Genomic DNA, 15,559 nt, shown 5'->3' on the forward strand with positions numbered 1-15,559 from the left:
AAAATCCAGAGTATTAAAATTCTCTCAATCTCTCTCTCTCCAACAGACACTGTTTATCACCATTTAATGTCTCATTCAGTGACATCTGTACAGATGATGTAGACATAAATTTAAGTAACAAAACACTAGAGAGGTCTATCCAGCTAAAGGACACTACAGACCTGGCTGCTTATTGGCACTCTCTTCACACCAAAGCTGGCACCATCTTTCACCAGCAGACATCCCACTGTATTCTCAGGAGTGATTAGCGGTTCTCGATGACGAGGTGAGATTCGGTACTCAACACTCACATCTCCTAATGTCCCAGCATGTCGAGTTATATTCATCTGAATGTGTCGGCTTAAGTCTCTCTCTACCAATACTGACTGCCTATCAGAGTACAAGGCAAACACTCCATGGGGCTCATCATTTGCTAACACAGTGAATCTCAAAATTCCCTTGTCCTGATCCAAATCTGCTCCTCCTTCCACTGAAAGCAGCTCTACCACATAATTCTCATCTACTTCCGGAACATCATCTGGTAACAGATGGATAATGATCTCTGCTGTACTCTGATTTTCAGCAATGGAGACAGTACCCCTTGTTGCAAGGAAGTCACCTGTGGTATCAGAATCACCACTCAGTTTCCAGTGAACCTGAAATAAGTGAAAAAACACTGTTTACTAACTTGGAACTCTTATGCACTCAGGTACGCAGAGCATAAGATACAATATTTAACAAGAAAATAGTAATTATTTTATGTAAATATAAAAAATAAATAGGTATAGTAACCTAAAACAGGACCACAATCACCTTCCCTTCTCCCTCTGCTTACCCTCAATTACCTGAATATGGTGGTGATTGTTTCTGAAAATCTTTGTAGGTTCACTTTACAGAATTTCCAGGCCTAACTCCACAGTTTGTTTTTATTGGTCAAAACTCTCCTGCTGTTCTCTCTCTCAAGAGTCCCCCCAAAATTTTTCTCTTAAGAATGACAAAGTACTTAAAAGTACAAAATATGGTACCTTGAGCACTGCAGACATACAGCATACCAAGTGCACTCCAGGTACATATGAAGTGGGCCAAATGTTCTTTACTGTATGGTGCACAATTTTTGTTTTGGTTTTTTAAAAATCTTTCCCCTCTGTATAGCACTCCAGCCAAATGAGAACAATAGGAAAATCCTTATCTCTCCACCAACATCAGATAGCTTTTAAAAAGTATTTTCCACAGATAGTGTCCATTATATAAGTTAATGGATACTTTTTAATATGAATACCAAAAAATGATTGCACCAGAAAGGGAGTCCATTATATTATGCTGCAAATAGCTTGCTGAATTCTGAAGAACTTCAGGAAGCAATCCCCAACTGATTTAATAACCAGTGTTGATCACTCTTCAAAACACAAGGACCCAATTCCCCTCTGTTGTATGGCATGCAGTTGTCTGAGAGGATTGGGTGTATGTTGCTCCCTTTCTAAGAAGGTATCATTTTATTCAAAAATGCATTCTACGCCATTCTCCTATCATAAGCCTAGGGAAAGAGAGAGGGGCAGGAGAGTGTCAGAAAATGAGCATGGGTTGCCACATTTTGTCCAATCAATATAGAAATTGGAAATGACTTTCCAAAACATGAAATATTAGGGCCAAATCTCTTGTTCAATTATGCCAACTCCGAAGGAAAATACATGAACACTGTAAGCAATGAAAAGACTTTAAGACAGCTCTAAATTGCACCTGCTCTCCTATGTGCATTTTAATGGATGAAGACTTCAGATTATATTGTTTTTAAGTAAACCCAAAATGAGAGTAAGAATACCGTTATGTTCCCCAGAGTGCCTTGGACTCGTTTGATGAAAAGTGTAATATTCTCTGGCCCTTCCAAGACTGATGGCTCCTCATAGTTCTTACTAGATAATGATTCAGGAGCAAACTGCACAATTCCATTGGGATCACCAAATTTCTGTATCTAGAAAGCAGCAAATAAATCAAGAATATATAATGAACTATCTTATTTATAGACCACTGGGGAACTCGATGATGGATTCAACAACTCACAAATCCATTAACCCTCCTCCATCCTGATTTTTCCCCCCAACGAGTTAGAGTACAGTAGCAGCTGAAATGGAGATTGTGTGAAAAAAAATAAAATAAATAGCAGATAGGACCACCATGGGACCAGAGTAAAATGGTCTGGCGTCAAGAACAGAACACACAGACAGCTACACTAAATCTACATAAGACCAGTCATTCAATGGAGAAATCCTATGAATGTCACAAAGAAGGATTAGTGTATTACAGTGGATTATAAATTGAATACAAGTCAGTAATATGATGCTGTCAGGAAACAGGCAAAGCTCTTGGTTTGCAATAATGGGTGTATGTGTAAACAAAGTCAGGTAATTTACTCTGCTCTGCTCAGCACTGCTTAAAGCAGCACTGATCAAGCCTCACTCAGCTTCAAACAATACTTTTTAAAAAATGACATAAATGATTTGGACAGACTGTAGAGAGCAAAGGAAATGCTAAAAAATTTGGAAAATAAATCCTGTGAAGAGAAGTTAAGGGATCTGAGTGAGTTCTCTTTTGTTGTGCTACAGCATCAGAAAGAAGATGGGAATCTATTATCCTCTTTAGTCTAGAAGGACAGAACAAGCAGCTTACTGGACTTGCAGTGCAGCAGGCAATATTTAGATTAACTATTGTTGGACTGTATGGCATTTGTAGTGGGATACAGAACACTTCACCTCTAGGTTTCTGATTCTCACCTTTTAGGGCTGGTCCACACTAGGGAGGGGAAATCGATCTTAGATAAGCAACTTCAGCTACGTGAATAACGTAGCTGAAGTCGAATATCTAAGATCGGATTACTCACCCGTCCACACGGCACGGGATCAATGTTCGCGGCTCTCCGTGTCAATTCCGGAACTCCATTGGGGTTGATGGAGTTCCGGAATCGATATAAGCGCGCTCGGGGATCGATATATCGAGTCTAGATTAGACGCAATATATCGATCCCCGAGCAATCGATTTTAACCCGCCGATACGGTGGGTAGTCTGGACGTGGCCTCAGTGTGGTAACTGAAGTGAACTGGTTTAATTGATTCAACCCAGCCCCTAGTGAATAGGTGCCACAACACATACCAGAATCATAATGGACACTAACTGTCACCCTACTTTGCAATCTCAGCAGAGGCATCAGTGATTTAATAGTTTTGGAGACTGAACTCCACCTTCCTACTGGTAGAGGTGGCCTTTCCAGATCAGAAAGGAGGCACACTGGTGGACAGAGCTAGACAAATACTAGAGCTAATTATTCGCTGAATAACAACTGGATGAATAATATGCATTGTATGCAAACACAAACACAATATTTAAACAGTTCTATTGACAGGACAGTGTGGAGAAGCTAGTTTGAACACTGCTTGTGCTATTCCTTTTCAGTGAATAAGCAGAGATTTTCAGTCTCTGAATACCCACATCACATTTAAAATCCCATCTCCATGTCCCTCCCCCTTCCCCACATAATCAAATATTGGGAGGGAGGGAAATTATTACTATATTGGTCATTAGGCCCCAGATTTTAAAGGTATTTAAACATCTGAAGATGCACGTAGGTGCCTAGAGGAATTTTCTAAAGTGCCTAGGTGCCTAACAAACATAGAGTTCAGCTATGATGGAGATGAGAGTAGGACAAGAAATGGAATAAAATAGGTTAAGCACTGGCACACGCTACCATTATGTTTTTAAAGATTCAAATTAAAAGTCCTTTTTCTCAGTCCTTGATATACTTCAATTACCTTTTTGATTTTATCATTATAAGGCCCCTTGAGATGTTTGGGGGATAAGGGGCTCACAACAATTGTACTGAATTATATATTCTTTTGGATTTGGGAAAAATTACTTACTGGGATTTCTGTTTATCACAGACTTCTCTTTGTACATCCCGCAGCCCACCAGCAATTACAGACAGCATTAGGACTACCACCTACCAGAAGCAAAGAGGCAAGAGAACTGCAATAAAGGCTAATATATAAGCACTAATCCATCAGCTATCTTTCCAATTGGAGACTTCCAAAGCAAAGTAATAGATACTAAAATCAGAGGGGAAAAAAACTCCAAGTGATATGCTCTGGAGAAAAGGGGGAATTGATGTAGGAAGAAAGGACTATGATAAACAGAATAATCAGTGACTACTTTTCCCTTATCATATGTCCCTCTTCTTTCATCCTACCGAACAACAGCAATCAGGGACAGTGTATGTCACTTAAAGGGATGCTTGGTGCCCCTAGTGACCAACAAATGTCAGCCAGCAGGGACAGATCCAATTAATAATGCCAGATGACAGTGTCAGGAGATGACCTAACAAAACCCAGAGTTAAATGCTTCTGAGTTCTGAGCCTGTGAAGTGTCCATACTTCAGACAGAATGGCACGATCATATGCTAATGGACTACAATACCTGATTGACTGAGCCACTGTGGTTACAGTGGGATTCTGTCCTTTGTAGCACCCTTTAAAAAAGACTTAATTCTTCTGAAACTGGAAGTACAAGATAGGTAAAACTTCAGAGCTTGCTTGTCACCTAGGAAGAGAAGCTTCCTCTCCTGCAATGGAGAGATCAGGACACAGTGTAACTAAAACAATACATTCAGTGACATGAGTCTCCAGAATAAGCTTGGAGAGATTCAAAGAACTGTCCTATTTTGAAAAATAATGGCTAATAAGGAGAAAAACAGTCAGCAGGCACAGATCTTTAACTCAGTATGAGCAGGGATGAAGGTGACATAGATCTTTAACTTAGTGTGAGTAGGGGTTGGGAAGCAAACATAGAGGATGTGCATGTGTCTTAGGCAGACATTCCATGCAATCCCATAAACATGAGGGTAGGACTATATTAAGAAAGTAATTATCTACAGGTCCTGTTGAATGTTGTACCATGGGAAACACAAGGAAGGGTGTAAACTTTCACGGCACTTCAGACTGGTGGGTTGAAGTTACTGTAAAACTGACAACAACCAAGGTCTTCTGGAGGTAGAGAAAACCATGTCATCCATATTCATCTGTCCACATTCCCAGGTAAAGTTGCAAAAGGAATTCACTGTGGATTAACTTGCAAATGAATCTTCTAATTCCAAGACAGGTTCCCTGAAATAGTTAGAGATCCAATAATAAAGTGTCTGTCCTGCTGGTCAGCATATTTTTAGAAATTCTTACCTAAAGTCCAGAACACCTCTGTAGATATTTGGCTTTCCATAGAAAACCTGGAGTAGGAAACAGGGACCAAGAGCCTACCAAGTCTATCCTAACTTGGTTGATGGGATCAAAGCGGGAAGCAGGAGAAAGTTTCTGAGAGACATTTAGAGATTGAACCCTTGCTCCAAATGCAGGCCTTACTTTTGACAAAGGCAGAATCTCCCATAAGGAGTTGAAGTCAATTCCAGTCCTTGGACCTTCCCCTTATATCATTTCATTCCAGAGGTAAGACTTGGACTAAGAGGTGCAGAGGGGCATGTGCAAGGTGGAAGAATGGGAGGCAGTAGTAGTACATGGGAGTAGCTACCCCAGGATCTGAAACTCCTTTGTTGTGGCTTTGCACTTTTTGATGCCACATATTCAGTTTGTCATGTCCACCACTCTCCCCCCAACAGACTGCCTGAGGCCTTTCTTAGAGGATAAGATTGCTGTCAGGCAAGATTCACCAGCTGAAAAAACAGAAAGCACTGCAGAGTGATGGAACAGAGGCTGAGGAACAAAACTTGGTCCCGGAGGAGGGGGAGGGGAAACGTAATTCTGCGAAAAACATCAAGCTCTGAGAAGGTGGTTTGTGAGAAGGATGTATTTCCCTGCTGGCTGTTCATAGGATTCTCCCCTCTTCTGCCAGAATCGCTTTAAGCTGTGAAGTCTCTGCAGCAAGGATTTTTCCTTGCTAACATGCCTCTCTTTCTTCTCCCCCCATTACCCATACTTTTTATTCTTCTGTAGCTGGATTTCTTCTTGCTTTCCTTTTACATACAGAAGCCGAAAGATAAAAGAGGAGGTTAGAGAAAACACAAAATGCAAGCTAAGAATTTGGGCATGAGGCTCCACTCAATACTTTCAGTTCAGAAAGCTAAGACAACCAGAAGGGAATAGGGCCAGGTTGGTGCTGACATACTAGCCTTGATTCATGGATCCTTTACCTCCTTGCTTCTGTAACACTGTTGCTGGGTAGGACATGAGAAGAGGGAGTTGAATGATAAAGTAGGCAATCTCTTGGATTAAATTAAAAAAAACTCTTCAGAAACAATTCTCAAGGGGAAAAAAGTAATAACAACTTACTATTAGGGTAACGTTGGTAGACTTGGGGTCTACTTCTGTTTCACCTTTCACAAGGCTCAGCCTAATAATGAAGATCTCCTGAACTTCAACTTCTCCATGAGGGTAGATTTTCAGACTAATAGCTCTCAGACCTCCTTCTCCTTCTCTAAAATAGAATGATCCATTCACAGGGTCACCAATGTCACTGTTCAGGGGGGATAACACCTCTTCTGAATTGGGTCCTAAAATGTCCCAATTAACCTGTGGAAAGTATTAGTTTCAAATATAGAGTTGTCTCAATATAATATCAGCCTCACAAGGGAGAAAGTATCAGTGTAATCCAATTATACTATCATAAGAATTTGTGTATCTGGTATGTGATTATACAGTCCTACTATACTGTTAAGAGAATGAATGGCACATAACATAACTGTAACATTGGACTCTTCTCTCTAATCATAATATTTTCTAAAAATTAACCTAAAGACAGAAAGAAGAGAAACAGTGAAGGGTCATTCTGAATATTACTTTAAAAACAAAACTTCAACATTATGGATGCTAATAAATATGAAAGAATGGAACCTCTATTTTAAGGAGTAGGCACAGGAAAAAAATATGTACATTTTAGTACGCATTATTAACTTTTATTACAATAGAACCCAAAAGCTCTAATCAAGATTAGAACCCTGCCCTGCCACACTTGGTACTAACACACCAGATAAAAGTCTTTGCCCCAAAGAGCTTGTACTCAAAGCCCTCAAAATTCTGCAAAGACTCATGTACATACTTAATTTTACACTGCAAATTATAAAGCACCTGTATAATTTTTCACAGCATTTTGGGCTAATTTAAAGCAAGATACAGGAAAAGAACACAATAAAAATTAGGAGGGAAAAAGAATGGCGGACAAGAGTAATATTATTCAGTTATCTTATAGCTACACTGCTTGATAGCGCCAAACCACTTAGAAGTGGAGTTTTGTGACTTTTTTGGGTGGGGAACGTTTGTTTGGGTTTTAATTATGTAAGTATAAGTAAGTAAATAAAATAGGTCATCCCTGGCAAACATCATGGTACAATTGGGACATGAGGTGGGATTTGAAGGAAGAGAGTGCAGTGGCTTAACAGACTAGTCGTTGGAAAACATTCCATGTGTAACAGGCAACACAGAAAAAACTGATGTATTTAAGTTAAAGTCATATCTGATCATTTGCTGTGATTAAACCAAGTTTTATTAAGGTAATGTTTAAATGATGGGATCTGAAATATTTAGAAGACATACATTCACCATTAGTGTAAGTTATTGTTATAAACGTATGCTGAAGTAGACAGGGCCTGATCATTCTGTTACACCAATTTAAATGAACGTAACTGAACAAAATGTAATTACACCAGTGTGAAACTGGTATGAAAGAAGAATCGAACACTAGCTATGTATAGTTCCAGAGAGAGGTCAACATTAAACTGTTATTCTGCCTCTCAAGAAATGGCAAGGAAAAACAATCTTGAAGTTATGGCATAGAACTGGGAATCAGAAGACATGGAGCCACTTACAGGCCACTGCAGCTGCAAGGGGCTGGCAAGAATTCTCTGAATAGGAGCAGCAGGACTGATGTAAGTGGAAAAATGCTGCCTCCCTTCACAAGCCCTGATAATTGACAGCAGGAGGGGAAGTGCGTGGAGTTCTGAATGTTGAAGAGGACTCTGGGCTATTGTGCCGTATGTAGGAAGCCCTGGGTAGGTGGCTGTAAGTTTGGGGCTAGATTCTCTTCTAAGTTTTATTCTCAGCTCTTTAACACATTTCCTGTGTGACCTGGGACAAGTCACTTCATTTCTTGACATCTCAATTTTCTGGCCTTCAAGCAGAGGATAAATAGAGATAATATCTACTTTACAGTAGTTTTAGTGGGGTCTAAATTCATTCATGTGCATAAAGCACTTTAAGATCCTCAAATGTAAAGACCTATGGAAATGCAAAGTAATAATATATTATTGCTATTATATTTTCAACCTATAAATTTAATAAGTTACATACCTTCCTTCTCTCAATATGATTTCACAGAGTGAAATTGTATCTTATTTTTATTGAAAACGACACAAAATGTTTTGAAAGAACCAGGCCTACCTGAGTTTCTCCTATCAATCCTCCAGTTCTTTCCAGCACCAAGGACAGTGTCAGCGATGAACTGGGGTTTGGAAGAATAATTTGGCTTTGGTTGAGGAATCGGACAAGTCCATTAGGGGAGTCGCTCTTAGCAATAGTGATTTGGCTCACTAGGTGGAGCCCAAGGACTGCTCCTCCAGTGGCTCCTATCAGCTGGATTTCAAACAGTTCTGCAAACTCCCTGGGTCAAAGAGATCAGAGTCTTTAAAACACTAAAAAACATGGAGTAAAACTAAAATCTGAAAATCTAGTAAGTTGCCTTGCTGGTTGCATATATGCAATATTTTAAATGTACACGAAGCAATGAACGTATTGTTGATTATTCCTTTTCTCTACATAAAACTGAGATCTGAAATAAAGGTAATGTAGTGACGTGGCAGCAGCAGCATAGGGCTCTCCTAGCTTCCTGTACACTGGAAGCTTCCTGTACACAGAACACTAGTGTGTTCTCGTCAAATCAAAGTATAAGCACGTAGCATACAATGGGCTAAGACTGAATTTCTAAACAATTATAAGTTAATACATGAATAACTAAACAAAGATCCCATACCATTACCTTTCATCATCATCTGTAATAGAGACACTGATAAAACTCCGGTTCTGGCCATGATGAAAGATGACTGAGTTATTACTGACACTGTAGTCAATACTGTTAGGAAGTGCAGAAATACTTCGAGAGAGAAAATCAGCTGTCACATAGCCATGAGTTCCACGCTTTCTCACTACAGGAATCATGATCATTCCAACATCCTCTTCCACTGCAAGAGTAATTCAAAATGAACTACTGAACAATAAGAGTGCATTTTTCAGAGTAGCTTCATAAACAGTACATGTAAATGACCACTTCGACACCCAAAATAGGTGATTATACACATATGTGCCCATTGTACTCAGGAGGGCATGAATTGCTTGGGCAACTGAGCCAGCTGCTTCCGAAAATTGGCCACAGAGTGACTAACAACATTATAATATATGTAAATGGATTATCACTTGTTTCCCATAACAGAATTATGTACACTTTCTTTAATCAGATAGACAAGAGAAGCTTTGAACAACATCCAGGTGTCTTATGTTTCTCTGTTATCTGTTTTTTTCCTCTTAAGTTTTGACACGGATCAAAAACCATGTACATTATTTTAACCTTTAATAACTAAATCAATAACAAAGAATACATTGCTACACTCATTTTGATTTGCCAGTTTACAGTTCCCTCAATAGAGGATTTGTAGATTACTTTGTAATGTACAGTATGGTAATTATAGCAACTATTTATGATCTTCAGAGAATATGTAATAGCAAATGCATGCCCAATTAATATGGTGAATGAATAAGGTTCAAGGTAGTCTTAAGACACATCTTAAACAATACAAGGCTTTACCAATTAATAACATCTTGAACTGATCTGGGCCAATAACCAGGCGGCTAGCCAGTGGAATGCACAAAAAACTCAGCTGTAATATACTTTAGACTACTTGCTCAACTAAGTAGGAAGGCTGTCACATTTCAAACTACTTGAAGCTTACAAGGATCTCCAAGAGCAGTCTTAAGTAGAGCTTCATATTGCAGTAATCCAATGTGGTGGTGGGAGCAAAGGTGTGGATATTTTCAGAGATTTTACTTATTACTGAAAATATTAAAGGCCAGATTCATCTCTCGTGTTCCTCTATTGATTTCTCTGGAGCCATAGCTAGGATTCATTTATCTCAGTATGTCATACAAAAGTACACTATAATGAGATACAAACATTTGACTAATACGTAAGAAGATAAATAATAATCATAATGGTAATACTTTGCTCTTCTATAATACTTTCCATCTCAGGATCTCAAATGTTTTATAATTGCCATTGACATAAGCCTCACAACACCTGTTTTAAGTAGGTATTGCAAAATACACCAGCCCAGGTATAAAATCTACTTGCCTTTCCTTTTCTATGACGACTGATAATGAAAAAATATACTATTCCTTTCTCCTTAAAAACCCACTTCCCCCAGGCAGGTGAGTGAATAGACTTTTGCAAATCTGTATTCATCCTCATTTACAAAGGCTGAAAGCAGGGAATGAAGGTAAATCACTTGCCCAAGAACATATATGAAGCTTGTGGCAAAACCAAGAACAGAGCCCAGAAGCCTTGACTACCATTCCTGTGCTGTAGCCGCAAGCCTATCCTTTAAACTGCAGCATAAATTTAAACATTAACCTACCTTGCAGAGTGATATACCATGGATCAAACTCAATGATGCCCTCTGCATTGTCATTTTTCATTATAATGATGTGAACTGTGGAGATGTTTCCTATCCCAGGGGGTTGGTCCACTTGCAGTCCATTTTCTCTAACAGCAAAATCAAATCCACTTGCAAGAGCATGAGAAGAAAATAAAGATACATTAGCTTTTATAAAAGGAAATGGGCTCAGGATGCCTGTGTGACACATTGTAGACTCCACAAATACTTTAGTTCTTTTACAGTTATTGTCACAGCCCTCCCAGCCACACTTTTCAAAAGCAGAACATGCGCAGAACAGGGTGGTTGTTTTTTCTTCCCTGAAAATGAAAGTCTCTCCATTGTCATGTCTTTCCAATTCTATTTGCAATGAATTTCACAAACCCTTGGGAAGTACAGAAACAGTAACATGATTGTTCTGTGAGAACAGACAGTGACAAAACTATCTATTAATGAGACTATACCCCATGAGATAAACCCTAAAGCCCTGAATCTACAAAGGCTCAAGTGTGGACTGTTGTTGCTTGTGCTGTCTCCCATTGTTGGTGAATAGCTTCTGTGAGACACAGTTGTCATAATGATCTGCACTTGTGGATCTCTTTTGGGATCAGGGCCTAAGATTAGCATGCCCAGTATGGACACCAGTAGTAGATATGATCAGCAAATTTCCTGCAGAAGAATATGATGAAAATTGTACAGTGTCAAAGTTATAGAGTATTGACGAGACAAAACTTAGTTCTATACCAAGAAATTCAGTACAATTGGCAGGTATGCACTGAGCGACAGAGGACAAACTTAAATCAGAGGTTGCAGGGGCAAAGCTGTATGGAAAAAAATGATCAGTTACTGCAGGATTTGCAAGGAGTGATGTATTTGTGGGATTTGCCCACAGAGAAAGCATTCTTCACAGACATTTTACGTTTCCATCAGCAAACTTCTTCCCAACTAGAAGAAAGGCTCTGAAGACTGAGCCTTGGAAACTCAGAGCTAAAGAAATTATGAAATCTATTCAAAAATTAAAATTGCTCCTTCCCAGGTTCATATTTAGGGCATGGTACCAAATATACTACATTCTACTTATTTACAGGAAATAGACTAAGTTTTCAGATAGTCATGATGGCTCATGGGAATTTTAATGCAATCAGCCATTCAGCAACAAGACATCCCATTAGTTCGTTAGAGATCTGGGTGCTTTCAAAAGATAAGGGAGGACCCAGGTGGCATAAGGACACTCAGTGACGTTTGATGGGGGTGTGGGTTGTATTTACTTTAGTCTTGGACTTCACCATTGTATCTTTTTGTCAGCTGGGAGAGGAGTGTTGCAGGTCCAAATGTCTTAGTGTATTGTTTTGTTGTAAAAAGCTTATAATTACAAAAGAGTTAATTTAATAAGCATTAGTCTGAGGTTCTTATATAGTAATATAACAAACCGAAAGTAGATTTTTAGATTGAGATGAAACAATCTTTGGTTCTTAGTTCTAGGCAGGATTGTATCTAATTTATTTATACTTTTTCAATCAACAGTAAAGACATGATGGACTATTTCTGCTAAAGATTACAAAGAAATCTCTTTTTTGCCATTTTCTTAAAAATATCCCCATATTATATTAAAGATGTTCATACTTCCTCAAGTTACAATTCTGTAGTTTTCAAACTATTTTCTCCCTTTCAGTATATTAGATTAAATTATTTCTTGCTTATTCCGAGGTCTGCAGCATTTATCACCCATTCTATAAACTTAACCCCAACTGAATAAGCACATTTCACCTTCCAACAAGCTATTCCATTTCCCTCCCTATTTAAATCTCTACACCATTTTCTTCTGCACCTCTCTGGAACATCCAAAAAGAAATAGCTATTAAATTTCTGCCAGTACCTACTGAGCCCTCACTTTAATCATCAATCAGTAATTTATTGATGTAATAAATGTTGGAAAAATGAGTGTGTCCCTCTATTTATATTTGATCCAAATCTCTATTATTATTAGAAAATCAGCTACTAAATCAGAGCAGGAATCAGGGACTTTACTGCAGTGAGGTAAGATTTCATATACATAGTTTACTTTTGGGCCTGTAACTAATCTTTTCTCTGCAGCGAAATATATCTTTACCTTCCCTGGAGCTCTACTTTTGTAATTGTTACTGAAAATTCTTCAGGACCTTCAGGAAGGTCATCATCATGGATTTCAACTGGAATCCCTTTAGTAGTCTCATTTGGCTCAAACACAAGCTCCCCTGACGAGGAAGTGAAATCAATGCTCTCCTCTGCAGTTCCATTTAATGTCCAATACCAGAGTTGCACTTGACCATAATACCCACTGGAACGGGCAATAGTGATGTTAACCTGATGGAGACAAAAAGCTTAGTTAACTTTTTTGCCTTTATTTCTGTGTTATATATGCTTCTAAGAACACTACTCTACAGACATCACATCAATTAGTTTCACTAAATAAAATCACTAAATAAAATAAATACAGATTAAATACAGAAATTGAATTAATCACACAATTCAGAATATGCCAGCCACTTCAAAAATCTCTCAAAGCCTACCACACAGAATAACACATTACACTGTATTACACACATGCAGAAATAAAGTCCCAGCTATTTATTTTTAGGAAATTGTCATCCACTATTCATAGAAAACTACAGTTACCAAAAGCATTAAAAATTCACATTTCAGATTAATGCTTCCATTTTTAAGCATTTTAGTCTTTTAACTCAATACCCATTTTTCTTCTTCTGTTATCTGCAGATTTTCCTGGGAAAATGCAAACTGCCCATAGGGAAAGTCACTAGCAACCATGGTGATATTTGCTATGCTAGTAGACTCATTTATGACTCCTCCATCACTGACTCCAGATAGATGAAACTGGTAGTAACTCTTCTCTTCAGGAAGGTTATCATCTATAGCCTACAGAAAACAAACAAATAAAGCTGAAAGGATTTAAAACATTTACAATGTGAGCTCTACTATTAATTGCTAACAAAAAGAGAGTACTGGAATAACCAACGCTATAGATCTCTCTCTCACCTGTATTAGTACGCCAGCTGCAGACTGCCTATCTCGCATTATCAAGGTCCCTGATATCTCAGCAAATTCCTTCTTTAGAGGGGGCGTTATATTCCAGTACACAGTGACCTCCCCAAAAATCCCTGGGCCACGTACTAGGCTGTAAGTAAAACCATATACACACATTGATGGGTTTCCTATACATGTTTTATGTCATCTGTACAAGAGATGGCTGGTACTCTGCCTAGGTTGTTATGAATCTGTGACTCAGCCAAGCATTATCAGCCTCACTGAAGCTTGAATTTAATATAGCAGGTCACTGTTACAATCCTGACAATTTTATCTCTGCAAGTAGATAACGTTATTGTAGTATTTGCAATATTACCCATACTCAGCTTCCCTGGTGTTGGGGAAGGGGATCGCTGGCTATCTTTTTAGGATAGCTCTTTGCCTGCTTTGCAGTAGCACAAAGCAGGCAGAGCCAGGGCTGAAGACTGAGTTCTCTGGGTTCTGCTGTGGCTTTTAGGAAGCTGAGATATACAATGGAAGGGGAAAAAAGAGTGGGAGCAGAGTGTAGGAATTTTGCCTTTGTAAAGGATTAAAGTCTCTGGGGTGCTGAAAGACTCTACAGAGAGTTAACTTACTTACTGCTCCTTTAAAAACCTGGAGACAACACTTCTCCCACTACAATCAACCTGGCAAACTGCAGGGCAGGGTAAGATTATGGTTTTGTCAACATAACCTCTCTGGGATTGCCAATGCTACAGGCAGCAGTAGCTTGCTCTTTGAGGTTTGCAGCAAAATACTCTTTCCTCATAAGTGTTCTAGAAGGAGGGGGCAATGCCACCTGTGCCTTTCCCACCACCAGAACACCCGCAGTGGAGTGGTCATAATTTGGCATTCTGTGTTCTGGTGCTTAGTTACAAAACTCAATGAAATCATTATGCTTTGCTTCAATTCAAAACCCAGGTCACTCTGTCGCTCTAAACACCTGTAGACACAGCTAAAAACCTGAGGCACAATTGTGGACTGGATTTCTTCCAGTCCCTAAGAACTCTGCAGGGGCTTTGATTGCCATACAAACTCTTCCTTTTAATGCATTTCATCACATGCATACCTGAAAGACCCTCCTGAGCGCCAGGGGTTGATATCATTTGAAACTCACATATGTTTTGCAACTCCGTTGAAAATAAATGGCTATTGACCTGATTTTCAGAAGTGGTGAACACCAACAGCTCCCAGACTTCTATGGGAAATGTGGATGTCCAGCACCAACAGAAGTCAGGCAATTGCCCTCCCCCCCTTTTTTGTACTAAAAAGAAATGTGTACTCACAAAATGAGCAGAGAAATCAATGATGCACTTACCTAATAAAAGCAGTTCCATTATACTTTCCTGAGGGTTCCCCAATTAGAATATGGTTGGAAGACGGAGCTATCCCAACCACCCCAGAAGCTCCATGATCCCCCAGAATAATGATTGTTGCCAGACCTATGAAGAGAGGCAGAAAGATTTCTGATAATAAATGAATATTTTCAGTACATTCAAGTTAGTACACAAGATTAAAGCAAGAACAGAAATATTAATGAAAATAGCTTGCACATAATATTTAGCCCTTTTAAACACTTTACAAATACTTTATTAACTAATCTGTAAAACACCATGCTAGAAAAATGCTATTTTATCTTTATTTTGCAAATGGGAAAACTGATTCAGGTAGCCTGATTCTGATCTCACCTTACACTGGTTCTACACAGGTACACCTCCACTACTAGTGTTCCCTCTAAGCTGGGCACCTGCAGCACACACGTGCACACATTCTCAGCAACAGCAGGAGGGCAGCACCTGGGAGTGCGGTGGAACTGGAGAACAGCTAGACAGTATT

General features: G+C 39.0%; 1 protein-coding gene across 3 annotated transcripts in view; it reads right to left on the reverse strand.

The window, feature by feature from the left end:
- The window catches only part of ADGRV1 (adhesion G protein-coupled receptor V1), a 463,719-nt gene that overhangs the window by 281,329 nt on the left and 166,831 nt on the right, over positions 1 to 15,559 (reverse strand). For all 3 annotated transcript variants that reach the window (XM_030567084.1, XM_030567083.1, XM_030567085.1), the window contains exons 61-70: positions 15,042 to 15,165; positions 13,697 to 13,835; positions 13,391 to 13,576; positions 12,774 to 13,006; positions 10,646 to 10,794; positions 8,998 to 9,199; positions 8,403 to 8,622; positions 6,300 to 6,539; positions 1,799 to 1,948; positions 162 to 635 (exon numbers count right to left, since the gene is read on the reverse strand). In XM_030567084.1, coding sequence (XP_030422944.1) covers positions 162 to 635; positions 1,799 to 1,948; positions 6,300 to 6,539; positions 8,403 to 8,622; positions 8,998 to 9,199; positions 10,646 to 10,794; positions 12,774 to 13,006; positions 13,391 to 13,576; positions 13,697 to 13,835; positions 15,042 to 15,165 — 2,117 coding nt within the window. The remainder of the gene's footprint in view (positions 1 to 161; positions 636 to 1,798; positions 1,949 to 6,299; positions 6,540 to 8,402; positions 8,623 to 8,997; positions 9,200 to 10,645; positions 10,795 to 12,773; positions 13,007 to 13,390; positions 13,577 to 13,696; positions 13,836 to 15,041; positions 15,166 to 15,559) is intronic.

This window comes from Gopherus evgoodei, chromosome 6 (assembly GCF_007399415.2).
Source record: "Gopherus evgoodei ecotype Sinaloan lineage chromosome 6, rGopEvg1_v1.p, whole genome shotgun sequence".
Classification (NCBI taxonomy): domain Eukaryota; kingdom Metazoa; phylum Chordata; order Testudines; family Testudinidae; genus Gopherus; species Gopherus evgoodei.